This window comes from Cricetulus griseus, chromosome 5, assembly GCF_003668045.3.
Source record: "Cricetulus griseus strain 17A/GY chromosome 5, alternate assembly CriGri-PICRH-1.0, whole genome shotgun sequence".
Taxonomy (NCBI): domain Eukaryota; kingdom Metazoa; phylum Chordata; class Mammalia; order Rodentia; family Cricetidae; genus Cricetulus; species Cricetulus griseus.
In genome coordinates, this window is record NC_048598.1 from 35,256,179 (window position 1) to 35,274,450 (window position 18,272).

General features: G+C 40.3%; 1 protein-coding gene across 10 annotated transcripts in view; it reads right to left on the reverse strand.

Moving 5' to 3' along the window:
- The window catches only part of Abl2 (ABL proto-oncogene 2, non-receptor tyrosine kinase), a 96,787-nt gene that overhangs the window by 48,725 nt on the left and 29,790 nt on the right, over positions 1 to 18,272 (reverse strand). The window contains exon 1 of one of the 10 annotated variants that reach the window (XM_035445509.1): positions 754 to 787. The exons of the other annotated variants lie outside the window; for them this stretch is intronic. Within the exon in view, the coding sequence (XP_035301400.1) occupies positions 754 to 772 (19 nt within the window). The 5' untranslated portion in view covers positions 773 to 787. Of the gene's footprint in view, positions 1 to 753; positions 788 to 18,272 lie in introns of those variants that run through there. 10 annotated transcript variants of the gene reach the window in all.

The following is an 18,272-nucleotide window of genomic DNA, read 5'->3' on the forward strand; positions in this document are numbered from 1 at the left end:
TCTGTGCCCAGGTGTATCCCACACACTTTAATCCATCAACAGGTCATGTTTCTATCAACCATCTAAAACAGTGATTCTCAAACTGTGGGTCGAGACCCCTCTGGGGGGGTGGAATGGCCCTTTCATGGGGGTCACCTGAGACTACCTGCATATCAGATATTTACATTACAATTCTTAACAGTAGTAACATGGGGAACTGTATTAAAAGGTCAAAGCATTAGGAAGGCTGACTGCTCTAAAGTAAATGATGAATGAAGACATTCTAGGTCAGAGACAGTGGACTAGTGATGATGCAGCACCAAAATACATTCTTAATGAAAAAAAATATGTATTCTGGACTCTAGATTTCTGTTTGTTTTGGGTGCAGAGAATGCATGTGTATTAAGTAAAACAATAAGACAGCAATTAGGGGGCCTCGATTGAGAAGCCTTGGACACTAACCACACCAAGAACTCCAGATTTGTCTTGTTGACAACTAGAAGATATTAAAGAGCAATGAGAAGCCCAGTACGGTGGCACACAGCTATGCAATTAGTCCAAGTTAAAACAAATGAAGAGGAAAGAAAAAGAAGAGAGAAAGCAAGGAGAATTTCAGGAGGTTTTAACTTTTGTTTTGCTTGGATTATATTTTGAGTTGGCAGGCCTGTAGGTATGCATTACTATACCTGTTTTATATGGAGCTAGGGATTGCCCCCAAGGTTTTCTGCATGCCAGGCAAGCCATGAAGAACATCCCCAGTTCTTTTAAGTTTACCTTTTAAATGAGTATGCATCTTTAAATGTCTGGATTACGGAGATAGTTCACATGTGTACACTAAAGAAATATAAAACAAAAGGTCACTAATAGTTAAATGTGGATCAATTAGGTTCAGTATAACCAAATATTCACTCAACTCTCCCAAAGTATCAAGAAAGTGGAAGGTCCCATTGCTCACCAGCTGCAGAACTTGGGAGAATTGGCCCTGCCCTTGCTTGAGCAGTGTGGGAAAAAGCTGGCCCTGATGACTGGGTGAGGGAGAGCTGGTATCAGCCCTTACCTGACCAAGGAGGGAGAACTGGCAGGCTGACTGATTCAGCTACCAGGCCCAGATCCAGAGTTTTGAGTTGGCCCACCCCAACACCTACCCCATCTATGAGCTGCTGGAGCCTGTGAAGGGACTAGCCCTGCAGAACCAAAGCTGTAGGATCTTCCTGACTCAGGGCAACAGCCGGATATCTGAGAGTCTGGGTAAGGGTCCAATATTGATAGTGTAGCAGAAGCCAGAGGCCTCAAGTCAGACCAATGATTCATTGCAATGAACATTTGAAAGTAAAGCTGCTTGGACAAAAAGGTATATTGTGTGACACACCACAGCAAGACTTCTTTTTTTTTTTCCTATTTTCTTTTTGGAGAGGTCACAAGAGTGGAGGAGAGATATGAAAGGACTGGGAAATGTGTGGGGCTGGGGCGCATGATGTAAAATTTACAAAGAAGCTAAATGCTTCATTCTTTTCAAATCATTCTTAGTTTCCCATGCTAACACTGTTAAGGACTGAGGGCATATGTGAATGGAAAAGTGCTCTTTTTCCAAGATATTTTGAGATATCAAAAATAAAAATGTGACAAATTTATTGCTGGCTAAATACAGTTCAAATTAATTTTCTCTGGCCCTGATTCTATGACTTCAGTTTATATTCTGTTTATTCCTCAGCTGGATTTTCCTGCCCACTGTTGGTCTTATCTAAAATCAATGTGATATACATAAATAGCCAAGACTGATTTTTTGTTGTTGTTGTTTTTGTCTAGAAAGAAACAAGTCTGACCATATAACCTTGCAAAGATTCTCCATACTGCACTCAAGTAAATCTCAACTCTCACATGGCACACAGAACTCTTTTGCAGGGTGTACTACATTTCTCTGCCATTTTCTTTTTGGCAAACACCTGATCACTCACCCAACTGTCCCTGAGACTCATGGAGGGTGGCGTGAGTTTTAAGATACTGAAACTTTGAAATTATTTATTATGTAACAGTAACATAGCAGTATCTTGATATAATTCATTTACAATACAATTTTACTATTAATTATCAAACAAATATTCATTTTGCTTTATGACCTAATAGGTTATGACCTAATAGGTTAAAATCTTTTTGAAAACAAAAATCTTGCCAGCAGTGGTGACACATGCCTTTCATCTCAGCACTCAGGATGCAGAGACAGGTGGATCTCTGAGTTCGAGGACAGCCTGGTCTATTGAGAGCTCCAGGACAACCAGAACTACAGAGAAACTCTATCTTGAAACACACACATACACATACATACATACATACATACATACATACATACATACATACATACACACACACCCCAAAAAGAAAACAGAAAATCTTTAACACTAAATATCAAAATTCTAAGTTGTATTGGTATACATTCACTACACACAGTGATGAGTTTTCAGACTTTCATTCAAGTGTTATCTTCTCTTTTGATTATAGTCCCATGTTTTCCTTCCCACTTCTACTTTCATGGGGTGTGTGTGTGTGTGTGTGTGTGTGTGTGTGTGTGTGTGTGTGTGTGTGTGTGTGTGTGTCTAACCAGTAAAAGAAAACATATAATACTAGCCTTTCTGAATTTGAACTTTCTTCTTCTTATGATAATCTCTAGTTGCATCTATTTTCCTGAAGGTCATATAGGGTAGTTGTCTTAGTTAGGGTTTCTATTGCTGTGAAGAGACACTATGACCACAGAAACTCTTAAAAAGGAAAACATTTAATTGGGGCTGGCTTACAGGTTCAGAGGTTTAGTACATTATTGTCATGGCAAGAAGCATGGTGGCCCCCAGGCAGACATGGTGCTTCGGAGGTAGCTGAGGGTTCTATATCCCAGGTTGGCAGGCAGCAAGAACAAAGTGACATTGGGTCCTGCTTGGGCTTCTGAAACCCTATGGTCCACCCCTAGTGACACACTTTCTTCAATATGCCACACCTCCCATTAGTGTCACTCTCTCAGAGCCCATGGGGGTCATTTTCATTCAAACTACTACTCTCTCTCTCTCTCTCTCTCTCCATATATATATATATATATATATATGCATATATATACACATAAATACACACGCACATATATGTATGTGTATGCCACATTTTCTTTTCTTTATTTTGGGGGCGGGGAGTCGAGACAGGGTTTCTCTATGGCTTTGGAGGCTGTCCTGGAACTAGCTCTTGTAGACCAGGCTGGCCTCGAACTCACAGAGATCAGCCTGCCTCTGCCTCCCGAGTGCCGGGATTAAAGGTGTGCTCCATTAGCTAGCTTGGCTATTGTAATAGTGTCTTCAACCAGTCTGTCTTCCTCAAACACCTGGCATACCACACCACTAAGAGAAGCACCAAAACTTAACAGAAACAAGGCCTGAGAACTATCAGAAGCACAAAGGGAAAAATCAAACATACTTTTATTTTAGTCATTATGACCCAAACATTAAATACCTTTCTCTAAAACGTTCACAATGCAAATCTCCAAGTGTTAAATCTGAGAATAGTCATACATTAAGGGGAAAGTGGGAAATTAAATAATTTGTGTTAGCATTCACTTTGTAAACTTGATTTTTTTGAGAAGTTATCTGCTCAGGACTAAGGTTCCGACATGACTGGTAATCAGTCACCCCTATAAATGCTGATTATCTATGCATCGTCACACTGACAATTTCATTACTTCCCAGTAGCGTTTTACACCACTTTCCACAGCATGTTAGCTACATAGCATGGACAATACAAAGCTGAAAGACAAGAGATTCTCTTCTCAAGGAGCTTAATGTCTGAGTTTGAAAGGCATTTTGAAACTGCTAGGAAGTAAGTACAACGGGTACTTAATCATGCCACATCTAAGTACAAGGAGACAGAAATGCAAAGTCTGTAAGCAGCTCTGTGAAGCTGCAAGGAATTCTTCTCACAGAACCAGAAAACTCTCTGGCAAACAATAAAATCACTGTTAAAAACCCCAACTCTAACTTCATTAGTCACAGATGCTCCTTATTGATTACTATAGTATTTCCCAAGAGCCAGGCACAGGTGGCAAACATCTGCAATCCTAGCAGAGGACCATGACCTCAAGACCATCCTGAATACACAACATAACAAGATACTGTTGAAAAACAATCCCAAGGAAAGAGACCAGGAGAGGCCAAAACTCCAATATAGCCTAATAAATAAACACCTTTAACCCACTAAAACTAATTAAAAAATTAATATCCAAAACAATTCTGGAAAAAATTACAAGTCAATTATATAATGTTGCTGCTGCTGATGATAATAGTAATAGTAGTAGTAGTAGTAATAATAATAATAATAATAATAATTGGTCACCTGCATTTTCAAACAGAAAAGACTACAATTAATTACAAGTTGATGGAAGGGCCAGACATGACGGTACCTGTGAATTGGAGACCCCTATTCTAGATATCAAATTCCAGGCCATTCTGGGAAACACAGGATAACCCTGTCTCAAAAAAAAAAAATAGAAAATGAAAGTCATGGGAGCTGGATAAAGGGCTCCGAAGTTAAGAGCACTGGCTGTTCTTTTCAGAGGACCTGGGTTTAATAGGCAGCACTCCATGGTAGCTCATATCCAACTGTTAATTCCAGTTCTAGGGGATCTGATATCATCTTCTAGGTTCTGTGAACACCAGACACTCACATAGCATGCATGTATGCATGCACACATGCGCGCGCGCGCGGCGCGCGCACACACACACACACACAGAGGCAAAACAATCATACACATAAAATAAAAATACTTTTAAAAATTGTTTAAGTAAAATAAAATGAAGTGCTTCATCAAATCTCCTCCCAAGGAAGATTGTAAAGCAAGCCTTGACTGGCAAACACACTTGTCTTACTTTGCCCCATTATCTACCAAATATTTAACCCCCAAGACACTTCTCCAATTGTCTGTATGGCCACAAACACAATGTATATACACACTGTCTCAAGTAGATATTTTTCTATTCAAGTGATGATAAACATGATTTCATTGTTGACTGAAGAATAGTAGAGAAAGAGACTAGACCAATATATTCTAACTACAAAGAGCTCAAGCTTAAGGATTTGTTATTTTTCACTGTTCTGGGCAAGATCACCACCATAATTATCCTCTACAGTTTTGATCTAAATAATGTGTTCCAGTATAAAAATAAAAGCATGAATCCCCCACCACAGACATATTCACATCATAATAGGTTACCAGGTAAAAATTATAAAATTCCTTCCAAGAATGAACTGTGGGCACTTACAAGTGAGCAGAGCTCAGCAACTATTGTGATAGAGGCCCGGAAAGATTGCAAGAGTCAAAGGCTGGAGAGGACCAAAGTAAAACAGTGTCTTCTGGGCACGACAGGACCACTACATTCATGAACTCTGAGCAACTGTGGGGCCTGCACAAGACCTATGCAAGATCAAGCCAGGCATGAGCGTCTACCCCTAACCAAAGAGCTTGAAAGTAAATGGCTTCTAGGGGAGAGAGGGGTAAATTTTCTTTAAGGCTGTGGCCCTGTTGGTCAGCTACACTGCAGGGGATCACCCCACAGAAATTGGGTTACTTTTAAAAGGGGTATGTGTGGACCTTGAAGGAATTAGCAGTGGTGAATACAATAAAATACACTGTATGAAATTCTCAAATAATTAATAAAAACATATTAAAGCATTTATTTTTTTTTGAGACAGGGTTTCTCTCTGTAACTTTGGCTGTCCTGGAATTCACTCTGTATACCACAATGGCCTCAAATTCAGAGATCCACCTGCCTCTGCCTCCTGAGTGCTGGGATTAAAACTGTGCACCATCACCACCTGTATAAAAATATACTAAAATAATTTTAAGAGTGGGCAAAAAACATGTTTCTCAAATCATATAAGAAAGCTACACACATACACACCCTGAAAGCGAGCACGGCTCTTCTGAAGATATTAAACTGACAGTGTGCTATTTCACACAGAAGAGGAAGAAGGGAGAAAGCAGAAATCCCTGCTATTTGTATAGGGCCCTACATCTATATGCTGTACAAGTAGCTGCAGAGCCACCTCCACTCCTTACAGGTTGGTATTTTCTTATCCTGACTGTCTTTTCTCCTACCCAGCGCACTCCAACAACATTACATTGCAGTCTTTCTTCCCAGCCCTGTACACAGATACCAAAACCCATAGTTACTCAAGTGCCTTACATTAAAGACTGTAATATTTGCATAAAACCTAATCATATTCTCCCACATACGTTGTTTTGTTTGTTTTTGAGGCAAGGTCTCACTCCATAGTCCACACTGTCCTCAAACTCATAAGGCAGTCCAGGCTGCCCTCAAACTTTCAGCAATCTTTCTACCTGTATTATAATGCACACTATGTAAATATGTTGTAATGACTATGAAATAATGACAGGCAGAAAATCTGCACCATGTTCAGTACAGATCTAGTTGGTTTTTAAGTGTATTTTGTGTGTGTGTGTGTGTGTGTGTGTGTGTGTGTGTGTGTTTAAAATTAGCATTTATTTACTAAAATTTTTTAACTCTTATTTTTATTTTATGTGTATGGGTGTTTTGTGTGTATGTGAGTCTATACCTCATGTGCATATAGTGCCCATGGAGTCCAGTAGAGGTCATCAGACCCCCCCCCCACCCCTCACCAAACTGGAGCCACAGACAGTTATTATGGGTACTGGGACTTGAACCTGGGGTGTCTGGTAAAGCAACCAGTGCTCTTAACCCTGAGCCATCTCTCCAGCCCCCATTGTTTATGTTTTTGGTTTGTTTGTTTGTTTGTTTGTTTGTTTTAATCTCCCAAATATTTCTGATCCTTGGTTCAAAGTGTGGATACACAGTCTGGGTTCCATGAGCTAATGCTACTTCCTTATTCCTGCCCTTTATCTTTAGGATCAAGGCATACGAAATTTACTTCATATTGTATAGATAAATGTCCTTCTGGTAATATTCTGCACTCTACACTAATATCCCCTGTATCTATGTGTACACTTGAAGTTAATCAGCTCATTCATATTATCAAAAGTTTGTACATCTTTAATAGCTTCAATTTTCCTATTGCCTCTAAGCAGAAAGACTGTGTAAGGGGTTTACACCCCTTGCAATGCTTCCCCCCCCCCCCCCCCCCCCCCCGCCTTTGCTGCTCTGTGAATCTTTTAGAACACTTTTTATTTTAAAAACAAAGACCAGGAAAAAGATATGAGACAGTTTATTTTGGAGGCTTTTGGTTTTCAAATTGTTGCTTGCGATTTGTTCTTAGTTACCAGTAAGATAGAAAACATACATGGCACAGTAGCAATAGGCTGCCAAGGCAGATGCCCAGCTTTCTCTCTTTTTTTGTTTTTGTTTTTCGAGACAGGGTTTCTCTGTGGCTTTGGAGGTTGTCCTGGAACTAGCTCTTGTAGACCAGGCTGGTCTCAAATTCACAGAGATCCGCCTGCCTCTACCCCCCCCCACCCCCCCCCCAGTGCTGGGATTAAAGGTGTGTGCCACCACTGCCTGGCCCAGCTTTCTCTTTTACCTTGACTCTTTGGCCCCACTGTATGGGCCTTCTGTTCCCTTCCCTGCCCAGATTAGGAAAGCTATCACTTGTACTCAGAACTGGTAAAGGCCAGACTTCCACTGCCAAGAAAGTTTCATAACAAAAATTTAGTACATACCTGGAGGCGATTTAAGAATATTGGTACAATGGCTAGAGAGATGGCTTGGTGGTTAAGAGAACTTGTTCTTCCAGAGGACCCAGGTTTGATTCCCAGCACTCAATGCTGGCTTACAATTCCAGTTCCAGGGAATTCAACAACCTCTTCTGACCTCTGTGAACACTAGGCACACATGCGATCCATACATACATTTAATCAAAACCACTCATACATATAAAATTGAAAATGAATAAATGTTAAGGAGCATTAAAATACTCGTGTTTAAGACTACCTAAAAGTTAGTTTATTAAATTTATCAATAAATAGCAAATTTATTCATTTATCAAATAGCTAATTCAATAATCAACTATTTGAGGGGTAGGCTGGGAGAGTGGGACTACTCTCTTTAAATGGATGTCCTTAAGAAATAAGAATCCAGATATTAATTTTAGTCCCCTGCCAGACAAACATCCCAGGAGGCTTTACTGCTGCCTGGCATGCTGTTGCCTTCTGAGTCTAATAAATGAGACCAGGAGCTCATGCCTCAGGCCACCAGGTGACTGCCTAACAAGAGAAAATAGTGACATAAAACTAGATTGCATACATAATAAAGTCTTGCCACAGCCTCCACAGCTGAAAGCAGGTTTGAAGAACTTGATGACAATCAATTATTCATTTTTAACATATATGCAATTAAAGATTTCTTAAAGTTCTATTTGATATCTCACTTTGGGAAATGCAGGCACATGTCTAGCATATTAAGGTAGCATAATAAAAACAAATAAAAAGGCTTTTATTGGCAGTAGTCAATTTTAGTTCTTGGTGCTATTAAATTTTCCTAATGTAGAGTTCTCTCAAGGAACAGAACTGATAGAATGATTATTTTTTATATAGAGATATATAAAAGGGATTGATTAGAATGGTTTAGACACTGTGGTTCAGTTAATCCAACAATAGCTGTCTTCCAACAGAAAATCCAGGAATCCAGTAGTTGCTCAGTCCACAAGGCTGATATTTCAGCTCCTCTTTAGTAAACTCTGGAATCCCAGAACAACAGGCTCTAATGCCAGTGAAGGAATGGACTTGCCATGGAGAGCAAGAGCAAACAGGCAAAGAGCAAAAGCTTCCTTCTTCCATGTCTTTTATACAGGCTGCCACCAGAAGGTGTGACCCAGATTAGAAGTGGATCTTCCCACCTCCAAAGATCTGGATTTAAGATGGGTCTTCCCACTTCAAATATTTTTTTTTTTTTAATTTCCCTCACTGATGTACACAGCACTTGAGTTTTAGTTAATCCCAGATGAGGTCAAATTGATAAGCAATAATAGCCACCACACCTAGCTTAAGGAAATTCAAGTATTTTTGCAGTAAGAAACAAAATTCTGATTTTGATATGCAGACCTTAGGAGAGAATGAATCAATGGAAATTTTTTTTTTTTTTGTTTTAAATCAGGGTCTCATATATCTTACACCAGCCCAAATTCACTATATAGACAGATGAGGATGACCACCTCAGTGCTGGGATTAGACCACATCTTGTTTATGTAGAACCAGGGACTGAACACAAGGCTTCAGGCATGTAGGCAAGCACTCTACTAACTGATCACATCCTCAGCCATGTTGGAGACGGATGAATAAGGAAGAAGTCCTTATTTCTAATGAGCAAGCAAAGAATAAAACCACTGTAAGCTGACTGTGAAGAAAGCAGAGGCAAGAGAAAATCATTAAGTTCAAGGTCTTCCTTGGTTACACAGCAAGCTTGAGGACAGCTTGAGATATAGGACACTCTGTCATTGCCCTCCTACAACCCCTCCCCAAAATAAGTAAGGTATTTGCCATGTCTGGTGAGCTGAGTTCAATCACTGAAATCCACATAAACATGGAACGAAGGAACCAAGTCTACAGGTGACCTCTGACCTTCACACTTACACCATGAAACACATGCACACACACACACACACACACACACACACACACACACACACACACAACATGCTTAAAGAAAATCACTCAACAAAACAAACCCACTATAAAAGGTGAATAAAACTACACAAATAAAAATTATTGTTGGAGCCCTGAGCCCTGGTTGCAAGCCAGATGCTACACTAAACATCCAGATTATTTTAAAGATGCACTGAGATCCAACCCAACCCTTGAGGCTTCTGCCAAAATGGCACAAGTCAAGCTCCAAGAATAGTCTTGGCAGAGCCTTCCCACTACAGGCATCCTCAGAGAGACTTAAGAGAGTGCCCTACTCTAGGCCTAAAGACAGGTCACAATGACAAGTCAGGTATGCTACCATTTTCCATTGCAGGCACAGAGGACCCAATAAACATTAGGTAAAGAAATGTGGGGGTTTACAGCAATCACTTGACTTCATTTAACAGTTAATCCATTTAATTCTAGGAAGTGGGGTGAGAGGCAGCTAATGGTCACCTCTTTATAAGTCTCATTCAAGTAGTATCTAGAAAACCAGAAGTGCTGAAAAGAACGTGTGTGTGTGTGTGTGTGTGTGTGTGTGTGTGTGTGTGTGTGTGTGTGTGTGTGTGTGTGTCAATTTGCAGGTGTAAGTTCTCTCCTTCCACCATGTGGGTCCCGGGGACTGAATACAGGCTGTCATGCTTGGTGGCAAACACCTTTACCTGCTAAGTCATCCTGTTGGCTCCTAAGCAACTTCTCAGGTTCTGATTTAAAAAATGAAGCCCCTTTCCCCTGCACATTGAGGCAGGTTATAAAAGTGGCTTTTAGGCCATGCATTTTATAAGAACTGGTCACAGTCCTCTCAGTCACTGGTAGTCAAAATTGCTACTAAAAATTTTTTCCTAAGCAGTTAAAGATACACTGGGATAAAACAGCTATATCATACAATGTCCATACTATGGATCCATGACTCAGGAATCCTACTTATTATATGTACAATATGTTCTACATGTACTTGCCACTAAACAAATATCATTACAGACAGAATAATATACAAATTTCAGCAACAAAAGGTTCAAGTTCCAACATGTCAAAATCCCACTGATATCACAACTGCATCAAAGCATACATTCACTTGGGCTGTTAATCTTACATACTATTTTAACTACCACCATCCTTTAATGAGAACTACTCTTTTTTTTTTTTTGTAGATTTGAAATTTCAAATCATTTTAATTCCTTTGTTTTAAAGTTTCACTCTATACCTGGTATCTTTAAGCAACAGGAGATAGGACTGTAGTCCAGGTTATGCTTTTGCTTCTACCTGCAGAATGTCGGACTATAGGTGCTACAGTCTTTAAAAGTCCTTAGGAAGCATTTGTTATTACTCAATATAATATCACTCCTGTTGTAAGACTTTTTGGATATAGATTGCAGAGTAAATTTCTGATCAGATTATCATTTTTAGAGCCACAAAACATACATTAATAAATTTTATGACATTTCAAAGCAAATGTACTTGAAAAGTCTTTGATTTAAAAAAGACTGTGCAAAGACCCAAATAAAACAAGAATTAGTATGCAAGGATTTGAATGTACTGTTATTGCTAAGCAGATAAAATTTCTGAGCCACTGTATAATTAAACTGCTCTTTAAAGCAAAATAGAGAGAGGGGGGCTAGATGTGGTGGTTTATGCCTCTAACCCCTGCACTTGAGAGGTAGAAGAGGAGAATCAGAAGTTCAAGACTAGCCTTGGCTACACATCAAGCTCAAGGATAGCTGGACTATATTGAGAGCTTGCCTTAAAACAACAGCAAAAGTAAATAAAGGAGAAGGGATTGCAGATATGTGTTGCAAATATGAATCTCATGCCAATCCATTGTAATGCCAATCATATCAATTTCAGCCTTGTAGCTAAGATCAAGTGAAATGCCAGCTAGAACTTTACAGAGTATAGATAGGTAATTAAAGCTCTGGGCTTATTTATTATGTATTTATTATTGTTGCTGCTGTTGTTGTTGTGTGTAGGGACACATGCCTGCCGTGGCATTTATGTGGAGGTCAACTCTGTAGATACTACTGTCTCCTTCCAACTTTATGTAGGTTTCAGGGATGAACACAGGTAGGCAGGTTTGCACAGCAAGTGCTTTACCTACAAAACCACCTTCCCCTAACGTTCTGTTTTGAAAAGTAAGGTAATAAATAAGAGACAGGTCGAGAGCCATTTAAGGTCATATAAATAGCCATGTGAGTAGAATTATTTCTGTAGAACAAATCCCTGTTCATTGCAGGTAGGAATATAAAAATGAACCTGCCACTGTATGAACATAGAATTAGTATATAATTCAGCAATTCCTCTCCTAAGTATACACTTTTAATCGGTGAAAACAGGGACTCAGATAGATACTGGCATGTGCCAATGTTCAGAGAGGCAAGCTTCATAACAGGCAGAAGTAGAAAGAACCCAAGTGTCTACCGATGAATTAATAAATAAAATGTGGTACACACACATTGTTAGATATTGTTAGCTTGGAAAATGAACAAGATTCTGAAACATGCTGCAGTGTGTTGAACCTTGAAAACACACTAATGTAAGCTAAACACACACACACACACACAAAAAAAAAAAAAAAAAAAAAAAAAAACAACTATTATTACATGGTTCCAGTTACCCAAACTACCTATCCAAGGCGAATTCATAGTAATAAAGAGGTCACCAGGGATCATGAGGAGGAATGAGGAAGTATTCTTTACTGGAGATAAGACTTTCCATGTTGACTGATGAAAGAAAACTTTAGGAATACACAGTAGCAATTGTCACACTATGAATTTAATTAATGGCATGGAACTGTATACATAAAGTTAGTAAGATGAAAAAATTATATATTCAAAATTTTTTAAAAGTTTAAAAACTGAATCTAAAAAGCCAATCTTCGATATGCAAATAATTGGAATATATGAATTGCCCTAATGGACCAAGAAAAAAATGACCAAGTTTTTTGTTTTTTGTTTGTTTATTTGATTTTTGTTTTTTCAAGACAGGTTTCTCTGTGTAACAGCCCTGACTGTCCTGGAACTCTCTCTGTAGATCAGGCTGGCCTCAAACTCAAAAATCCACCTGACTCTACCTCCTGAGTGACAGGATTAAAGATGTGCCCCACCTTTAAGACCATCGTTAGAAAGCTTCCCATAGGAACAATGTGAGTCATTAATTCTAAGGAAAACACACCATACCAACTGACGTCAGAGTACAAAAGAAAAGCACCACAAATGGAAAAGGGGAAATTGGGAAACAACTGCACTTACACAGTTACATCTAAGCAAGAGTATAATTCAATGAGTCACCAGTTTAAAATGCACAGAACTCAGCTGTACTATCTCAAAGGGTATGGCTTACATAATTCATACAATTATTTAGAGTGCACAGATAACCCCTCCACACGAAGGCAAAGTCTGTAATTCTAAGCTTCCTATCTCAAATCCCAATCCTGTAATAAGCAACCACATTACACTAATTATGACTGTTACAATAACTACTCATTGGGCTTATTTATAACTGATTATTTCACAAGTCAAGTGTCTAAGCAATTTTCACCTTGACAGGGCAAGGAAGGGCTAGCTCTGAGGTAAAGCACTGCCTAGCATGCTAATACCTCAGTGCAATCTCTAGCTCAACAGAAAGCAGAAAAAAGACAAGGAAATAAAATTTAATAGACAGAATATTCTATAACATCCATACTATAAATACTAGGACATATAAGCAATAGGGTTTTATTTTTAAGCTATTTCTATTTATTTGTTTTTTAATGCACCTGTTTGCCAAGACAGCTCAGTGAGTAAAGGAACCTGAGTTCAATCCCCAGGACACATATAGTAGGAGAGAACCAACTTCCTCATGCTGTCTTCTGACCTCCACACACACTCTGTAATATGCAAGTGCCTACACACATACATTCACACAAAACAAATAAATAAAAATGGTGGGAGACAGGTAAGGGAGACTAAGGTAATAATAAGCCATGGTCTTTGGTCCTCAGGAACCCCACATACTGGGGGCAGGAAAATGGCCCAACAAGGTAATGACACCTGCAACCAAGCTAATAATCTGTGTTTGACCCCTGAGGCCCACAAGTGTAAGGAGAAACCCAATCCCCACAAGTTGGCCTCTGACCTCCATTTGTGCACTATGCCACCCCCACATACACACAAACAACTAAATGTAGTCTAAAGCTTTCTTAATAACCTCATGAAGCTAAAGGGAATACTCAGTGGTTATGAGTTCTTACTGCTCTTGCAGAACTGCAAGCTGCAGTTCTGGGCACTCACATGACAGCTCACAACTGCCTGCAACTCCAGTTCTAGGAATTCAACATCCTCTTCTGACCTCCATGGGTTTCTATACATTTGAACAAACATATATACATATATACACTCCGGTACAGGCTTCGAGCCTACACACACTAAGATAGATACATAGATAAGTTTCTTTTTGTTTTTAAGAATCTCACACACTAACAGAAACACAAAAACAAATCAGCCATTATAATATAAAGACATAACCAAATGTTTCTGGGATCACAGAGCAAGAACATCTACTAGTTAAGCCAGATGTGGTACACCCATACCTATCTATAATCCCAGCATTTGGAAAATGAAGGCAGAAGGATCAGGAATTCAAAGCCAGGATCAACTATGTAGCAAGCTGGAGGTCAGCCTGGACTATATGATGCTCTCACAAAACAAACCAAAAAGTGAAGACAAAAGAAAAAGAATTTCTACCAGACAAGGTCAAAGGCCTCTTGAAAGAGCTTTTAGAGTTGGTCAAGGGATTGATGCACAAGGACCTGAGTGAGAACCTCAAGCACCACATAAAGCCAGGCAAGCACAGCAGTCCACTCCTGTAACTCCTCCACCAGAGAAGCAAAGACAGAAGTATGGGGTGGGTAGAACCGGGGACGGGGCAAAGGACATGACAGGGATGATGACAGCCAGTCACTTTAGCTGCATCAGAGAATTCAGTGAGAGACCTCAGCAAAATGAACCAAAAAGAACCCCTCTCATCCTCAAACTCAGGCTCCACATGCATCCATACACCTATACTAGCAACACACACACACACACACACACACACACACACACACACACACACACACACACACACACACCTGGAGTCAAAGAAAGCTGGTAAGCAAAAGTAATAGGAAAAAGGAAAAAAAAAAAGAAGAAGAAGAAGAAGAGAAATAAACTTTACTATATACCCATCTCCAAGGAACTGCCAAGGCTCTATGCTACACAGTTACAGCATTACCTAGGAACAGCGTCTCAGGTCTACAATCTCCCTCCTGTTTTGTCCCATCACAGGACTACTCTAGGTGAGATCAGTAAAGTCTCACTCAGTGCCAGCAGCAAGAGGGAGGAGACTAGAGGAAAAAGGGGGACTAGAGGAAAGGGGAGCTCCTCTACTCACAGTGCTTAAGGATCTCTTCCAGAGCAGGGTATTGTTTCCAGTGGGTTTTGTGCAAAACACAATAAAAAAGCATGGTATTATCTCATTGGGGAACGGAAAAAAAAAATCATCATATCAAATAGACAACACTCGATACCTAACCATCTTTGCAGCTTGTAATGATGCAAACTGCCACCACAAAGAATGCACACACATTTGACAGACGCATTCTAACAGCACAGCTGCCTGCCCAGGCATGCTACTGAAAGATTATTCCATTCCTACGTGCGGTCTTCCATCAGCCTAAAAGAGAGGTTACAGAAAATGCTCTGCTTGTATTTAAGCCTCTGGTGTGTGTGTATTCACAAGAAGGTCAAACCAGGTCAACACTAGCAGTCAATCCCTCCATCACCCTTAGAATCCCAAGATGGACTGGCAAATGGGCTCAGCAGGTAAAGACACCTGCTGCTAAGTCTGATGACCTGAGTTCAATCCCCAGAACCCACATAGTGGAAGAAGAGAACCAATTCCCCTAATTTGTCTTCTAAGCTTTACACAAACACACCACACACACACACACACACACACACACACACACACACACACACACACACACACACTCTCACTCACTCACCAAATTATTTTTATAGAATCCTAAAGAGGGGCTGGAGAAATGGCTCAGCGGTTTAAGAGCACTGGCTGTTCTTCCACAAGAACAGGGTTCAATTCCCAGGACCCACATGGCAGCTCACACCTGTCTGTAACCCTGAGATCTGAAACCCTCACACAGATATACATGCAGGCAAAATATCAATGCAAATGAAATAAAAATTATTTTTAAAGAATCCTGAAGAAGAAAATAATTTTGCTTCTAATCATTTTTCAAGTCTCAGGCTTGGGTTGCAGCTCAGTGAAACAGTACTTGTCTGGCATGTACAAAACCTGGGGGCATGGGGAGGGAAGAGGGGGAGAGAGTGAGAGAGAAGGGGGGAGAGAGAGGAAGAGAGAGGGAGAGAGGGAGGAAGAGAGAGAGCAAGAGAGGGAGAGAGGAAGAGGGGGAAAGGGGAAGAGGGGGAGAGGGAAGGAAAGGGAGAGAGGGAGGGAGGGCGGGAGAGGGAGAGAGGGAAAAAGAAAGAGAGAGAGGGGGGGGAGGGGAGCTGTCATGATTCCAAATTACCATTAAAGTACAAAAACCAGAGAAATTATTCTACTATGGTAAAGGAGTGCTGGCAATCAGATCAATGGAGTCTGGGAAAATCCCCTAACTTCTTCAGGCTCAATCCACAAACCCCCCCCCCAAAAAAAAATAATTCTTACGCCACCTGGAAATTTGGGGTTGCAGTGGCAATCAAGAAACTCTCTGTGGGGTGCTGTAGAGATGCCTCAGCAGTTTAGAGCACTTGTTGCTTTTGCAGAGGATCCAGGTTTGGTTCCCAGCATTGATCTGGTGGTTTGCAACCATCTTTAACTCCAGTTCGAAGGGATCTGGTGCCCTCTTCTGACTTCCATGGTCACATCTCAGTGGACTCCTACACATGTCAATAAATACCCATAGGCATGAAAGTAAGTACATCTTTTCAAAAAACATCGCTGAGTGTGGTCTGTGTCTGTGTCTCTCTGTCACTGTCTCTCTCTCACTCAAGGACTCAACCCAGATCTTATACAAGTCAGACAAGTGTCACTGGACTGCAGCCCAAGCCTGACACCTGATAAATGATCAGGAACAAAATAATTTTCTTCTTCAGGATTTTTTTTTAAAGTGTACGTGCGTGTGTGTGTGTGTGTGTGTGTGTGTGTGTGTGTGTGTGTGTGTGTGAGAGAGAGAGAGAGAGAGAGAGAGAGAGAGAGAGAGAGAGAGCTGAACACATGTAGAACTCAAGAAGCAAAAAAAACAGGAGGATCTTTGTAAGTTTGAGGCCAGCCTAGTCTACATACAGAATACATAAATTCTCTCAAAAAAAAAAAAAAAAAAAAAAAGCAAACAACTGTGTGGAGCTGGAGAAATGGCAAAACAATTGGGTGGATCACGAAATACCTACAATTCAAGATCCTACTTTTTCTACTGGTCTTTGCAGGCACCTGCACAGATGTACACATCACTACACATGAACACAAATGCATGGCAAGACACACACACACACACATTTTCTTTTCTTTTCTTTCTTTTTTTTGGGTGTGTGTGTGTGTGTCAGGGTTTATCTGCATTGTTTTGGAGCCTGTCCTGGAACTCGTTAGACCAGGTTGGCCTTGAACTCACAGAGATACACTGCCTCTGCCTCCGGACACATTTTCTTTTTTTTTTTCTTTTTCTTTTCTTTTTTTTTTTGAGACAGGGTTTCTCTGTGGCTTTGGAGGCTGTCCTGGAACTCGCTATGTAGACCAGGCTGGTCTGGCACTCACAGAGATCCGTCTGCCTCTGCCTCCTGAGTGTTGGGATTAAAGGCGTGCGCCACCAACACCCAGCTACATTTTCTTAATGTACCAAAAAAAAGTATTTTTTCTTTCACCAGTGTTCTACTATTTCCCTCCCTGAATGATCCACCACCCCTGTGCTGTCATGGCCACTTCCTGTCTTCCATAGGCACTCCAAGTTAAACATACCAAACTAAGTTCTTGAGAGTAGGATCCATACATGAGAGAGAATATTTAGCGTTTGTCTTCCTTAGCCTATGGTTAAACTTCTGCGTACTTTTTTCAGTTCCACTTATCTGCAAATTTCATGATTTAGTTTTTCTTTATAGCCAAATAAAATCCCATTGTGTACGTGTACTACATTCTCATGGACATTTGGCTGCTTCCATTTTCTACTACTGTGAATAGAGCAGCAATGTTACCTCTACAAGGTTAATCCATTCAAACTTCAACCATGGATGGAAGAGAGGCTTACAAGGCCCTGACTCCTAGCTGAGGAGCAACTGGCAGTTGATGGCTGCTGGGACAGGGAGATTCATTTTCCCTTAGGGGTGTAGCCACTGGTGGGTTATTATTATTTTAATGGATGGCCCCACATTTATGTGCTGAGCAGTATGACTGGATTCACTGTATTCAGAGGTAGATAAACAAGGCATGTTAGTTACATACTATTTTCCCTCTAGATTTGAGCTCTACCGTTGAAGAGTAATGAGTAAGAGAAAGAAATAATAAACTCATAATAATACTTTTACATTGTATGCTGATCTGTCTACCCTCCTATCTCATACTACCCCAGGGTGCCCTAACATGTCCTGTCTATCTACTCTGAAGCCTTAAATTCAAACTCAGATAATGT